Source organism: Suncus etruscus, chromosome 8 (assembly GCF_024139225.1).
Source record: "Suncus etruscus isolate mSunEtr1 chromosome 8, mSunEtr1.pri.cur, whole genome shotgun sequence".
Classification (NCBI taxonomy): domain Eukaryota; kingdom Metazoa; phylum Chordata; class Mammalia; order Eulipotyphla; family Soricidae; genus Suncus; species Suncus etruscus.
The window spans coordinates 1653340-1667596 of record NC_064855.1 but is presented as its reverse complement, the minus strand read 5'-3'; the positions used below and the strand labels follow the sequence as shown (position 1 = coordinate 1667596).

The following is a 14257-nucleotide window of genomic DNA, read 5'->3' as shown; positions in this document are numbered from 1 at the left end:
TGAGATGCCGAGCGCGGCCTCCGCGGGCCTAGAGCGGAGCAGGAAGTGTCCCGGGGGAGCGCGGGGCGCGCGGGGCTCCGGCCTGGCCTGGCCCGGCCTTGCCTTTCCTTTCCTGCGCGTCCGGCGCGCTCCGGCGGCGGCGGCCAGGCCTGCGGGCCCGAAGGGGACGCGCCCGGCGGTGAGTGGGGGCTCGGGGTCCGCACCCCCGCCTGCGCTCCCGGGGACCCCGAACTCCCCGAGGACCCCCGGGCCGCGGCTGGGGCGAGCCGGTGCGCTGTGTCTTGCAGGCGCCTTCCTTCCCGCCCAGTTGCAGCCGGACGAGCCTTGCGGACGAGCTGGAGGGCGCCGCCTCCTGGGCCCGGGCGCGCCGGACGATGCTGCTGCGGGGCCGGGGCTGGAGCCCGAGCCCGAGCCCGAGCCCGAGCCCGAGCCCGAGCCCGAGCCGGGGAGGTTCGGTGAGGACCCGGGCGCGCCAAGGAGCCAGGAGCGCACGGGCGCTGGGGCGCGGGCAGCCCTTCCCTCCCCTCCTCTCTGCGACCCAGGGCTAGGGTCCCCTCCGAAGGCCCCGCGAGAGCCCCCGGGTGCCCCCCGATGGGCCCAGAGCTTGGGGAAAGCCCAGCCGTGCGCCCCAGCGGAGCCCCAAGCCGGGCAGGTGGTCCAGATCGTGCAGGGCGCGCCGAATCCTGCAAATCCCCTTGCCCATGTGCCGTCGGAGCTGCTCCTCTCCCCAGGGCAGGAAAACTCGGAAGGGGTGGCTTGATTCCTACCTACCTGCTTGCGCCTTCCCGCCCACTCCAGCGTGGATGGGGTCACCCGCCCCCCCCCCCGGTGCTCTCCAGAGGCGCTGGGTGGGACTTGCACCCCGGCCCCAGTGTGGTCCTGCGTGCTGGGTGCTGTCCGTCCAGCCCCCCGCCCGTCCCTCCTTCCCTCTCTTCCCCACCGAGCTGTGCTCCCGACCTTGTCTTTCAGCTCACTCTGCCGAAGGCCCGGACAGCAAGGACTGGACGTGGGCACTAAAGTCTCGACCGTGTGGCCTGCCTGCGGGCTGCTGGTGCGCGCTTAGGCCTTGCGGGAGGGCTCAGCGCCCAGGGACAGCCTTCCTTCTCCCAGATCTCGGGGGGCCGGCTGCAAAGTGCAGCCCCCCAACCCCGGCACCACCACCACCACCACCACCACTACCAGGCCGCCCCAGCAGCAGAGCTTCTGTTTGGAACTAGGCTTTGACAGCACACACCCACCCAGAGCGACATGCCCACGGCCCTGTGTCCCCGGGTCTTGGCTCCGAAGGAGAGCGAGGAGCCCCAGAAGATGAGGGGCCCACCGGGAGAGAGCCCCAGCCCGGTGGAGGGGCTGCCGAGCCCCGAGTGCTCCCGCCGCCTCTTCCGACGCTTTCGCTACCAGGAGGCCGCCGGCCCCCGAGAGGCGCTGCAGCGGCTTTGGGAGCTGTGCCGGGGCTGGCTGCGGCCGGACCGGCTGTCCAAGGAGCAGATCCTGGAGTGCCTGGTGCTCGAGCAGTTCCTGGGCGTGCTGCCGCGGGAGGTCCAGGGGTGGGTGCGTGCGCAGGAGCCCGATAGCGGTGACCAGGCGGTGGCGGCCGTGGAGGCGCTGGAGCGAGAGCCGGGCAGGCCCTGGCAGTGGGTGAGCAGGCGGTGGGCAGTCCTGGCCTCCTACTTGGGGCACTTACGGTGGCAAGAGGGGGCATCCCCAGTCCCCACACAGCTGCCACCCTCCCGACGCTCTCTCTGGGTTGCAGCTCAAACACTGTGAGGACCCTGTGGTGATTGACGACGGGGACGGTCCCCCAGACCAGGAGCAGGAGCAGCTGCTGGCCGAGCCCCAGGGCCCCCCATCAAAGGGCCAGGAAGGCACAGCCACGGCCTCAACACAGGGCTTGGGGCTCCCTAGCAGGCCGCCCAGCCAGCCCAGCGGGGACCCAGGTATGGGGCTCGGTTGGGGTGCACAGACTCCTGGCAGGTCCCCTTCACTCCTTCCTTTCCTTTCTTATGTCAGACCCCGTCCCCGGCTACACCTCTCATCTTTCTGTGCTGAATTTCGGGGCTTAGGTTTGGGTGTCCTGGAGGGCTCGTGAGTGTTGCTCAGCCCTCATCGTCCCGCAGGGTTTCGGGACAGGGTGGTGTCTTGGGGTTGAGCCACGATGTGGCTCAAAGGGCCAAGTAGAGCTTTGCGCGCCAGGGCCCAGAGTTCCCCACAGAGGAAATCTTGGTGCCTTGAGTGAGCCCTGGAGCTGGCCCACGGGACACCCCTAGACAAATGAGATGTGAATGTCCTGGTGGCATATCCCAGAGCCCATCCCTGGGGTGCAGTGAGGGGAGGGACACTTTGTACTGGGGTTCAGACTCGGGTCCCAGCACACAGAGCACATATTCCAGCCCTTTATGGGGTTCTTGGGCAAAGGGGGAAAGCCAGCTCCCACCCCGACTCGGCTGGAGTCCCCACAGAGCATATATCTTCCCAGACAAGAGTTGACACTCACTGCACCTGCTCAGAAGGAAGCCAGGCAGCCAGCCCCTGACCCAGGAGTCATCTCCCACCCTCACCCACATACACCTCACATCTGCATATGTCACACCAGCTCACGCACACACCTATACATGCATTTCGCACCTCACCTCTGCACACATTAATACTTTATCCACAACTGCACAGATCACACCTATATCCCATACCCCTCACCTGTGCAAGCCTCACACATGTGACCTGGGTGTCATTTTCATTCTCTCTGTCCTGGAGCTCCAGTCCTAGGGGCAGGGCTGCCCACTTCTGTCTGCTCCTGCTTAGAGGAACAGTCCTATGGGATTAGGCCCCACTGTGACTGCACATTACCTGTGTGCCCCCTTCAAATGCAGCCCTACTCCCCATTTGCCTTAGGCGAGTCCTGTGGCCCTGGTGATGGGGCTCCCGATGAACCCCACAGTGGTTGGCAGGTCCCAGGTCTTTCACATTGCCCTGAGCATCCACCAACCTCACCACCTACTTCTCTCAAGGAACTTCGAGGTGGTTGCACAGTGTGTCCCCCCGCCCCAGAGCTATATACCATGTCAGTAGTTCAAGGAGTTTGTCTGTCCCACAGCAGGATCCAACCCCCTCCCCAATCCCAGGAGGGTCCCCTGGACCCTGAGGATCACCATGCTATGGCTCTTCCCTGCAGAGGTGGCCAAGAGTAGCCATCTGTGGCCACCGTTGTGGTCTGTGCTGCCACCCCGGCCCGCCAGGCATACAGGACTCTGCCTGTGTTTCAGCTCCACAGACCAGTCTGGCCCTTCCTGAACCTGCCAGCCCGAGGAACACACCTCAGGAGGCCACACTGCAGTTGCCCTCGGTGAGTGGCTCCCAGCCCTGGAAGGGACCTTGGGCCCACTGACCCTCTGCCCACCTGAGACCTGAATTTCCATGGGTGGGGCCCAGTGGTATTCTAGGCATTCTTGACTCTGCTCCAGCAATGTAACTCAAGGCGAGTGCTGGACACAGGATGGGAAATAGCTGGCCAGAAAGTAATAACCCTGAAAACCATGGGCCCATGCTCCAGCTTAACCGTAACCCCTCCATGGCCTCTGGCCACTCCTGTGCTTCGTCCCTCACTCATGCATGGACAGACGAGCTCTGGACTGGCCATGGGCACAGCTTCCTTGGCCTCTGCAGCCCGCCAGGAAACTCCTTCCTTACTGGAATCCCAGAGTGTCTGCTCCTTGTCTGGGCAGGGTGAACCCCAATCTTGTGCATGAACTTTGGTGTGTGGCCCTTTTGGTTCTCTGGGACCAGCAACCACCTGCCCCTTCCTTCCTTCGTCACCAGTGGTTTTCGCTTGAATTGGTTTAATGAACCATGTTTAACGAACATGTTTAAGCAGTGCCGGTTTCAGCACATTACCCAGGTACCTCACTCACAGGGATCGGAGGCACCATTCCCTGAGGTGTACTGCCCCCCCTCCACCTTTCTAAAATTGCCCTTTGAGCTTGCGGGCTGTTTTGTCTTGGCATAATTTGGTTTGGGGGCCACATCAGTGCTCAGGGCTCAGGGCTGAGTTGCGCCCTCCCCACTGTGCTTTGGCCCCAAGTCTTTGGACCATTTTCTTGTTTTGTTTGGCTTCTTTCCTGTCGGATTCTGAAAGCCCTTTGGCATTGTGACCCATTTTACAAACATTTCCTTTTTCCTGGGGTGCTCAGCGTGGGGCCGCACAAAATCTACTACGGGGCTTTCAGCAGACTAGGTCCTTTTCAAGGATTCTGCTCAACTCTGTTCAGCCGTAAATCCCAAATATCAAAAATAAATAAAGCCCAAATGTTTTCTCTCTCCTGTTTCTTTTTAGTTTTGTTTTGTTTGTTTTGGATTTGGGTCGCACCCCAGGTGCTCAGGAATTACTCCTGGCTTTGCACTAAGGAATCACTCGAGTACTTGGAGGACCATAAGGGATGTCAGGGATCAAACCCATGTTTGTGTACAAGGCAAGCACCCTACCCACTGTACCCTCTCTCCAGCCCAAAAGGAAGTTGGTTTTGGTTTTGGTTTTGATTTTAGGCCCATACCTGCCTATGCTCAGGGCTACTCCTGGCTCTAGAGTCAGGAATCATTTCTGGCGGTTCTTGGAGGACCATATGGGGTGCTGTGATTAAACTCTGGTTGGCCACGTACAAAGCAAGCACTCACCCTGTGTACTAAGGCTTCAGCTCCCGCAAGTTAAGGCAGTCACTTGTCGGTCACACTCTTTGGCCCCTTGAAGCAACTGTCTGATCCCCAGGAAGTTTCCTCAGAGGCTCTTGTTTTGTTTTGTTATGTTTTGGGTCACACCCGGAGATGCTCAGAGGTTACTCCTGGCTCTGCACTTTGGAATCGTTCCTGGAGTGCTTGGGATCATGTAGGATGTTGGGGATTGCATGTGAGTTGGCCTCATGCAAGACAAGCGCCCTCCCTCCATCTTCCGCAGATGCCATGTGGAAGATCTTTGCGGTTGATCATACAAAGAATTTTTTCACCTTCACCTTGGGGCATGGGGGCCCCTGCAGGTCTCCCAAGCACTGTGTGGAGTACCTCCAGAGATGATTAAAGCACTGTTCACTTTTCAGCCCCTGCAGCCTCAGGCTCCAGGTCTGAGAAGCATCTCTAATGTACTGGCTCTGAGGCCTGGCGTGGGTGCTCTCACCGTTCTGGAGGCCGAGTCCCTGGGCTCACCCCCATCGCCTCCCTGCTGCTCCCCAGCCTGGATGCTGCTCACTGCTGCTGGTCATCGGGTCTGGGCAGTCCTGGCCTGTGGTCTCAGAACTGGGTCTCTCCCTTTAAGGACATGATTCTCTGCTTCTCGCAAGAGGACTGGTCCCTGCTGGACCCGGCGCAGACTGGCTTCTACGGAGAGTTCATCATAGGGGAAGACTGTGGCATGACCCTGCCGCCGAGTAAGACCCCAGCCCCCCACCCCCGGAGTTCTCACTCTGCCTGCCTGGGTCAGCCCTAACACGCCGTGTCCTCCCCTCTCTGAGCAGGTGGCCCCATGGGCCTCCCGCTCCCCTCCCAGGGTGAGGAGAACGAGCCCCGGGTTCCGGAGTGGCCAGAGGTGCAGGAGAAGGATGTGCCCCAGATCTCCTATGCGGGTGAGAGCCCCGGGTGGAGCCAGTTAAGGGGCCCTCCACCCCCTTGGGCGGCGGCTGCTTCGCCAATGGGGGTTTCTGTTTGCTTCCCAAAGACCTGCCTATGGAGGAGAGCGCGCGCGATGACCAACTACCTGTGCCTGAAGTCCAGAGCGACCCCCAGATGGCCCTCGAGCATGGCACCTGCCAAGGTATGGGTAGGGGGGAGGCAGGGGGAGTATATCAGTGGGAGTGCCTGTCTGTGAAATGTGCCTATGTGGTGTGAGTGTGTGCTCGCTACGTGTATATCTAGGCGTACATGGCTGTGTGTACAGCGAGAGGTGCTCTCGTTCTGGCCCTGTGGCCTTCCTGTGCTGTTGGCTTCTCCCCCATTTCATCTGTTCCGCGAAGCTGGGTGCCTTTGTAGGGTGTCTGTGCCATCAGTCATGGAGCAGGTGTCTTTTTCCCCGTGTTCCCCACAATGTCCGGATGCTCTGGGAGATGTTAACAGGGGCTGAGCTGGAAGGGCCCTGCAAAAAGGGCCATGGGAATGAAAGACTTGTCCTCTGCCGCACTGTCCCGGGAAGGCCAAGGGGTCCCCTCAGGGCCCTGTGTGTTTGCAACTGACCACACAAGGATGTGCCCCCCCCCCCCCACTTCCCGGGCGTTGCCCGCCCACACAGGAGCTGCTGGGAACAAATGTGCGCTTCAGAGAGCATGTCGGTGAGTGTGTGTGAGCCCCTGGGGGCTTATATGTGAGCATGTAAGAACTCTAAGAGCACGTATGTCAGCTTGCATGAGCCTGGGAGCCAATGTGAGCATGCACGAGTCCGGAGGTGTGTACGTGAGCGCAATCATGAGAAGCATGTATGGATGTGAGCATGCGTGACCTTAGGAGCATGTGTCCGTACTGGGAGCATGTGTGTGAGCTGCTAGCCCCCCTCCTCACCGTGTCGAGGAGCTGAGAGAGGGGACGAATGTTATGGGGTCCAGTGATCGCCTTCCTACCGTGGACCTAGAGCCGCCCCTCACTGCCCGTGCTCCCTCAGCCCTTGCCCGCGAAAGTCGGTGCTCTCAGAGGGAAAATTCCAGCGTTAGGCAAGGACTTGAAGCCAGGGGAACTGGGTGGGGGAACAGAGAGTGTCAGGCCCCCACCCCGATTTCCGGACTCCCTCTGCCCGCTCTCTTGCAGCTACGACCAACTCACCGTGCCCCCAGAACGACCCCGACGACGAGGTGAGCATCGAGATCGTGCTGTCCAGCTCCGGGGACGAGGACTCACAGCTGGACCCTTACTGCGCCTCGGGGACGCGGGGCAACAAGGCAGGCGCAGAGGCGCAGCCGTCCCGCAAGTCCTACGTGTGCCCCAACTGCGGCAAAGTCTTCCGATGGCGAGTGAACTTCATCCGACACCTGCGCAGCCGGAGGGAGCAGGAGGCACCCCACGAGTGCGCGGTGTGCGGGGAACTGTTTGGGGACAGCGAGGGCCTGGACGACCACCTGGAGACCCACGAGGCCCGCAAGCCCTTCGAGTGCGGCGTCTGCGGCCGGAGCTTCAGGCTCAGCGCGCACCTCAACGCGCACCGGTGCGTGCCCCCCACGCAGGCCGGGGAGGACCCAGTGCAGCTCTCGTGCTGCCAGTGTGGAAAGGGCTTCCAGCGGCCCGAGCACCTGGAGCGCCACCGCCAGATCCACACCAAGGACCCGAGCCGGCCCCTGAAGTGTCGCTACTGCGTCAAGCGCTTCCTGCACAACCACAACCTGCTCCGCCACGAGCGGCTGCACATGAAGCGCCGCTCCAAGCAGGCGCTCAACTCTTACTGAGTGTCCGCTGGGGGTGGGTGGTGGCAGGGTGACCGCTGGGGGCGAGCACAGCCATGTGCCGGGTGTGACCCCACCCACGGGGGACGGTGCCTCCCAACAGGTGCAGCCCGGGAAACCCAGGCCAGTCCCCCCTCAGGTAGAATCCACAGAGTGGGCCCTCTAGGAGCACAGTCTGGTCTGCTGGCCGTGTGTGTCCCGGAGAGAAGTAGCCATGTTTCTGGGTGTCGGGACTGTCATCCTCATCTGGGTCTCATCTGTCCATGAGGTGCAGCCACGGGGCTGTGGTGGGCAGGAGGACAGAGGGAGCAGTGTCAAACTTGCCCACCCTTGTCCTGGGGTCTAAGTCACGGTCGCAGGTGACCTTCAGGCCACGGGGCATTTATCCAGCCCTTTCAGAGGGGGTCTTTTTTTCCCCTTCATTCCTGTGCAGAGGTGTGGTGCTGAAGAAATGCCCTGCACACCAACAGCCTGCGAGTGGCTCTGTTCTGCCACAAGCCAAGGGTCTGCCTCATGGCCACCATGGAGAGTGATCTGTACCCCACTACCTGGCGACCCCTGAGGATCTGTCTCCTCACACCCCTTCATATGTCCCCTGTCAAGTCTGCCCAAGCAAGGAACCTGGCCCAACAACTGAAACCTAGTTTGGCCTTCACAAGTTGGCTGACACCTGGGAAGGCAGATTTACGCCCTGTCTGCCATCAACTGGCACCTTGGCGTTGGGACCGGGCCCGCAAATTTGTCCCAAGATGTCCTGTTTGTTGTGCCTCACGCCTGCCAAGCTCTAGCTTCCCAAACGCTGCCCAGAGTAGCCCCTGCCCTGAGCAGCTGATGAAATAAAACTGCCTGGTGAATCTCCACCGGAGCTTCCTGAGTTCCCATCCTTCCTCGGTGGATCCCCCATCCCTGGCTCAGATTTCATTCTTGGTCTGTGTGAGTTGGCACTGATGCCTCTGAGGGCAGAGAAGAGGGACTCCTCACTGTAAGGCAGTGATTGACCAGGGGTGTGGAGACCTAGCGGGTCATGGGCTTCATGTCAGAACAGACTGACATGCACGTCACACACAGAGACACAGACTACCTCTGGGGATCCTGAGAGACGATGAGCCACGTCTGAAGCTTTCCTGAGCTTCAGAGCTACCGCAGGGGAGGGCCTTCCTCTCGCAGACCAGCTACTCCCTGACAACATGGTCCCTGACCCTCCACTGCTGACAGCAAGTGGGGAGATGGCCTTTGGGGCTCATCCTTCACCTTTGGGCACATTTCCCTGACCCCTCCCTAAGCGTGAGCAGCACATGCCCAGTCCCACGTGCCTACAGGTTTCCTGTATGTGGGACTGGGAGGGTGATGGTGACGGTGTGGACAGACCTCAGGCACCTGTTGCCACAAGAGCTTTATGAGGAGATGGAACACTGGGCTGGTGGGTAGGGGTACAGCAAGGAGGGGCTTCGTGCCTCTGGACATGGAGGAACTGGTGACAACCAGACAGGGGCCCCCGGACGGGGTGAAGCAGGGTGGAAGATCTGCTGCTGCTTCTGCAGGAGTCGTGGCGCCTCACCTCCGCTTTGCGCTGGCGTGTGGAGACCTCACTGTGGAGAGAAGGGGGCTGGAAGATGGCCTGTGCTTGCACCCTAATCTCCGTCTCCATTTCATAGCGGGAGAACGGTACAGTGAAGGAAGGGTTGCCAGAGTTGGGAGGAGGTGAAGGCAGGACAGTGGGGAAAGAATGAAGCTGCCTCCTCCCTGGGACACATACGTTCCCCCTCTCCACGCAGCAGGCACTCAGCACGCTGCAGTACACACCCACCAATGCATGCTCAGACACACTGGAACAGACGCCCCACCTGCAGCAGCACGCCGAGGCCCAAGCTGCGGAGCCTCATCTCCAGCTCCAAGACAGCCTGCAGCAGGGAGCCGAAGCGCTGGGTGGGCTCGGCAGGCTCCGGAGCCCCCTCACCCTGCTCTGCCTCCTGCAGGAAGCGCTGCTCCTCCTCGGTGAAGAAGGCCCGCAGCCTCCGGTATTCGGTCAGTGTCTTCTTCCTCCGGTCCATCACGTGGCTCTGCAGGAAGGGACACCTGTGTCCCCGGCGCACACCCTCCTGGCTGGCCAGCTCGCAGCAGGGAGGGGTGGGAGGATAAGGACCTCCAGATTTGGGGGGGGGGAACCCAGAAACTGCCCTTGGGCCACTTGCCTTCCACACGGCGGCGGCAGACTCAGCTTGGCCGTGGAGATCCCGGGCATCCTTCAGGTCCTTGCGCATGGTCTCCACGGACTCCCTGCTCTCCTGGGGGAAGCGAGGGTCAAGAGGCGCCCCCAGAGGGCCTCAGAGGCCGGACCCAACGCAGTGCAGGTAAGCAGGGGAGTAAGGCAAGGCACGTCCCGCCCACCCAGCCCGCGCGCAGCCCCAAAACGCATCAGCCTCGGGGACCCCTCTCCATCGCCCTCTCGGGATGGAGCAGAAGCAGACCCCGCTGCGCCAGAAACGTGTGCCCTGGCTGTGAGCAGACGACCCTCGCGGGCGGCCCAGGCACGGGAGGGACGGTCCGAGCATCCCCGCACGCACGCGGAGGCCTGGGCCACGCTGCAAGAGCGCGCGGGGCGCACCGTGCGCCCAGGGCGCACGCACGCACCTTGCCGCGCAGCGCCTTCCTCCAGCGCGGCTCGAACCCGGGGGGCTCGGGGTCGTTGGCCCGGCGGCAGGAGGTGCACAGGGGGCCGGTGTCCGAGAGGCAGAGCAGCTGCAGCGCCGCCTCGCTGGCCCGGCCATCGCGCGCGGGCCCCGCGGCCGCCTCCTCGAGCGCCAGCAGGCGGCGGCTGAGCGGGGCCCGGCCGGGCTCCAGGGCGAGCTGCCAGTCATCGTGGGCGCACTCGGGGCACGGGAAGGCCGCGTCGTCCTCGTCCCAGAAGCGCAGCACGCACGCCCGGCAGAAGCGGTGGCCGCAGTGGGCGCGCACCGGCGCCCGGGGCTGGCGCTGGCACAGGACGCAGGCGGCCTCGGCGGGGCCGGCGGCGACAGCCAGGGCGGCGAGGTGGCAGGGCCCTGGGCGAGGCCGGACGTGCTAGCAAGGCCGAGGGCCGCGGAGAGCTCGGGCCGACGGGCCTAAGCGCTCCAGTCCCGGTCCTGGGGGGGACGCGCTCCGCAGGCTCCAGGCAGGTCCTGGCAGGGATGCTCGCCCCTCGGCCTGACGCCTGCAGCCCGGCGCTTCGCCCTGGGGCCACGGCTCGGACCCTCGAGGCCTGGATCTCCGCCAGGGACCCTCGCTCCAAACACAGCCGATTCTATTCGTGCGTGGAAGCGACGCTGCGTTGGGCGGCGGTGCCTTACAGGGCTTTGGTAAGCTGCTAGGACCTGACAGCTCCAGGCCCGCGCGGGCTCGGGGCGGGGCCGGGAGCGGCCTGCGTGGTCCTCCCCGCGTGCAGACGCCCACGCGCACCGCCCTGCACCGCACCGCCGGGGGGCCTAGTCCCCCGGGCTCGTGCAGCGTCCCCAGGCCCACTTGCGGCGATGCCTTTGGGCCGCCCGGCCCCCTCTCCTGGGATGAAGAGGAGATTCAATCACTTGTCACCCAAAAGAGGGGTCCTCTGGCTCTCCTCCACCGTGCTCCCGCTCTGGCTGTCCAGGGCAAAGGCCTCCCCTTTGGGCTTCTTCAAATCTGTGCTTTTTGGCTGGCACCTGTGACGACAGTGAGTGAGCGGTTGAGGGAGCAGAACCAGGCTAAAAGTGGGACATTGAGTTTCTTGCTGGCACTCGGAGATAATGCTACATCTAGAGCTCAAATCAGAAGGTAAATGGCCTCGGGACCACACAGAGCTCTGTGCATGGTGACGACCTTTTTCTTTTCTTTTTTTTGGGGGGGAGGGGTCACACCCGGCTTTGCTCAGGGTTACTCCTGGCTCTACGCTCAGAAATCGCCCCCAGCAGGCTCAGAGGACCCTATGGGATGCCGGGATTCAAACCACCGTCCTTCTGCATGCAAGGCAAACGCTCTACCTCCATGCTATCTCTCCGGCCCAGTGACGATCTTTTCAAGATGCAGGGTCTGATGCAGAACCTCTGGATAAAGCCAAGGATTCTGTACTTCTATGGAGCTTCCGAGGGGACGCTGGAAAAAATGTGAATTTCTAACGTTTCTATCTGAAAAGTTAATGGGGCAGGGCCAGAGAGAAAGAGTAAGGCTCTTGCCTTGCACGTGGCCAACTGAGCCTCTGATCCCCACAGGGTCCCCTGGGCATTGCCAGTGTAGAGGCTGGAAAGAGGGGCTGCTGGCCCAAGCCAGCAGGGTGTGTGTGGTCAAAAAATAAAAAAGAATTGGGCCCGGAGAGATAGCACAGCGGCGTTTGCCTTGCAAGCAGCCGATCCAGGACCAAAGGTGGATGGTTCGAATCCCGATGTCTCATATGGTCCCCCGTGCCTGCCAGGAGCTATTTCTGAGCAGACAGCCAGGAGTAACCCCTGAGCACCACCGGGTGTGGCCCAAAAACCAAAAATAAAATAAAATAAAAAAGAATTAAGGAAGCAAATTAGCCCGGCTTATTAGGAATTAATTTAATAGGGGGCAATTCAGGGACGAGTGATTTCCACAACCCTGGGTTCTGATGGATAATTAGGGAGTAATAGCAGTACTTAATTAGAAGATATTAGGAGACTGATGAGAACACTGTAACAATCTGCTAGGATTAGTATTTGCTTTCTCACCAATTTATTCCCTCCTTGCATTTGTCTGCCTTTTGGCTTTAAGGAGCCACTGCATTTCCTGCTGCCTTCTAGAAAGAATCCATCTTTCTTTTTCTTTTTCTTTCTTTGTTGTTGTTTCTTTGTTTGTTTTTTTGGGTCACACCCGGCAGCGCTCAGGGGTTCCTCCTGGCTCTATGCTTAGAAATCGCTCCTAGCAGGCTCGGGGGACCCTACGGGATGCCTGGATTCGAACCACCGTCCTTCTGCATGCAAGGCAAACGCCTTCCCTCCATGCTATCTCTCCGGCCCCAAGAATCGCTCTTCCTTTGGCTTTGTTGGAGATGGGAGGAGAGACCGTTGAAACCTGCCATTCCCATTTCCCTTTGGCTTCAGAACCCACTGTCCCTCGTGATGGGGGCGGGGGGCTCGAACAGGTATAACCCCATAATGCTCTTTGCCTTGTCTTCAGAGAAGATCGTGCCAAGGGATTAAAACGTGGCTGTGCTCGTTTTGGAGAAAGTGGTCCAGACTCCGGGACCAAACCGAGCCCCTTCCTTTGGGATGCAGCAAGGGGCCTGGAGGAAGATGCAAAGCAGACCCCCCTCAGACAAGCCTTCGGATTGGTTGGACTATCCTCCAATAGGCTCGACGAACTGGCATCCTCTATTTACATAAGTTCTGCGAGCGAGGCTCCTGTCCAATGGAGCTTGAGGAATTTGGAGCCTTCATTTAAATATAGAAATGATATAATAGCGCCCAGGGTGTCCCCAGCTCAGCATCTGTCCGGTGCTGCTTCGCCTTGCAGGGCCTCCCGAGTCTAGAAGGCGGCGACTAAGGCATCTAAGGTATAGAAAGACAGCCAGAAGCCTACGGCCGGCCGGAGTAAGAGCACAGAGGGTCGGGCGCTAGTCTTTCAGGTGGCTGACCGGGATTCAACGCCCAGCATCCCAGATGGTCCCCTGAGCCAGCCAGGAGTTAACTGGAACCTGGAATGACCTTTGAGCGCTGCTGGGTGTGGCCCAAAAAACAAATAAAAAATAAGGTGCAGATGGCCGCGCATCTGCTGCTGCCCGGCAAGCTGGCCTGGCATGCCACGTACGAGGGCGCCAAGGTTGTGCACCAAACACACCAGCTCCAAGGAAGTGCAGTGCAGCCATCGGAGTCTTTCAGAGCCACTTCTGGGTTCAAAAAGGGGCTTTCAGCCTGGCCTACAGTGCGACAGGCAACTCAGGCAACTCAGCTGGGGTGATGAGCTTAGGTGTGGGCAGGGTCAGAGAGAAAGCTAAGCCCTAAACTCAGAGAAAGTCAGAGATTTTCGTGGTCTTCACCCTCCTTTACTGTGGGAGGGTGAGGGCTAAGATCACATCCAAGGCCCCCTCCGACCTCGCTTTCCAGAAAATAGGCCTCCTGCCTTTTTTTCCACTCTGCTCCACTGTTGAATTTCCTTCTGATTTCAGCCCAGTTGCCCCTGGGAATAATCAAACATCAATCATCTGTCCCTGCATCACTTAACGAAAGTGTCTGAAATTAGATGGTGTTCCTCTGACCGAAGAGGAATACACAATAGTGTGTTTTGAAGTAATGTAATAGGTGCAAGCCTAATAGGAGTGCCTTTGTCAGAAGTAGGGTGCAGGGGACCAGACAACATGGAGGTAAGCCATTTGCCTTGTATGCAGAAGGATGGTGGTTCAAATCTCGGCATCCCATTGGGTCCCCCGAGCCTGCCGGGAGAAACCCCTGAATGCTGCTGGGTGAGACCCCAACACAGAACAAAAACAAGTGGGGCACAGGTGAGAAGCTACCCTGCATGGTATGATTAATCACACAGGCAGGCAAGCAGACCCACCTTGTGTGTGGACTCTATGTACTAAAAACACTTCACAACTGGTCATGCCTGGTCACAAAGGACGCCACACAGCAGCTGGAGCAATCACACGTATGTTGTCCATTTTAACCTCTTTTCTCACGCAGGGTTGGTGTCTCCCTCCCTTTTTTTTCTTTTGGTTTGTACCCATTGGGGCTTGGGAGCTATTCTGATGGACCCTATTAGGGTCTCTTCCCCCTAACTCCCCCAAATGGCTCATACCACACACACTTCCCGTTGCCTGTCTGTGGACCTTGGAGGGGAGGAGTAGAGGCATTGCTAGGGAGTCAGTCAGTCAAGTTGTTTCAGGGTTCCAA

General features: G+C 60.3%; 2 protein-coding genes across 2 annotated transcripts; one reads left to right on the top strand and one right to left on the bottom strand.

Annotated features, from left to right (window-relative positions):
• Positions 1 to 523: 523 nt before the first annotated feature.
• On the top strand, positions 524 to 7529 carry ZNF496 (zinc finger protein 496). Its single transcript, XM_049778024.1, has 7 exons — positions 524 to 1638; positions 1754 to 1937; positions 3261 to 3340; positions 5297 to 5408; positions 5496 to 5603; positions 5696 to 5791; positions 6772 to 7529. Exons 1-7 carry the CDS (start codon positions 1249 to 1251, stop codon positions 7401 to 7403), a joined length of 1602 nt encoding a protein of 533 aa, XP_049633981.1. The 5' UTR covers positions 524 to 1248; the 3' UTR covers positions 7404 to 7529.
• Positions 7530 to 8780: 1251 nt separating this feature from the next.
• Positions 8781 to 11222, bottom strand: RNF187 (ring finger protein 187). The gene is made up of 7 exons (XM_049778987.1): positions 11209 to 11222; positions 10999 to 11074; positions 10502 to 10934; positions 10032 to 10441; positions 9593 to 9685; positions 9245 to 9460; positions 8781 to 8989 (listed from the first exon to the last, which is right to left on the bottom strand). The coding sequence occupies exons 1-7, from the start codon at positions 11220 to 11222 to the stop codon at positions 8987 to 8989; spliced, it is 1245 nt and encodes a 414-aa protein (XP_049634944.1). The 3' UTR covers positions 8781 to 8986.
• Between the last annotated feature and the right edge of the window lie 3035 nt (positions 11223 to 14257).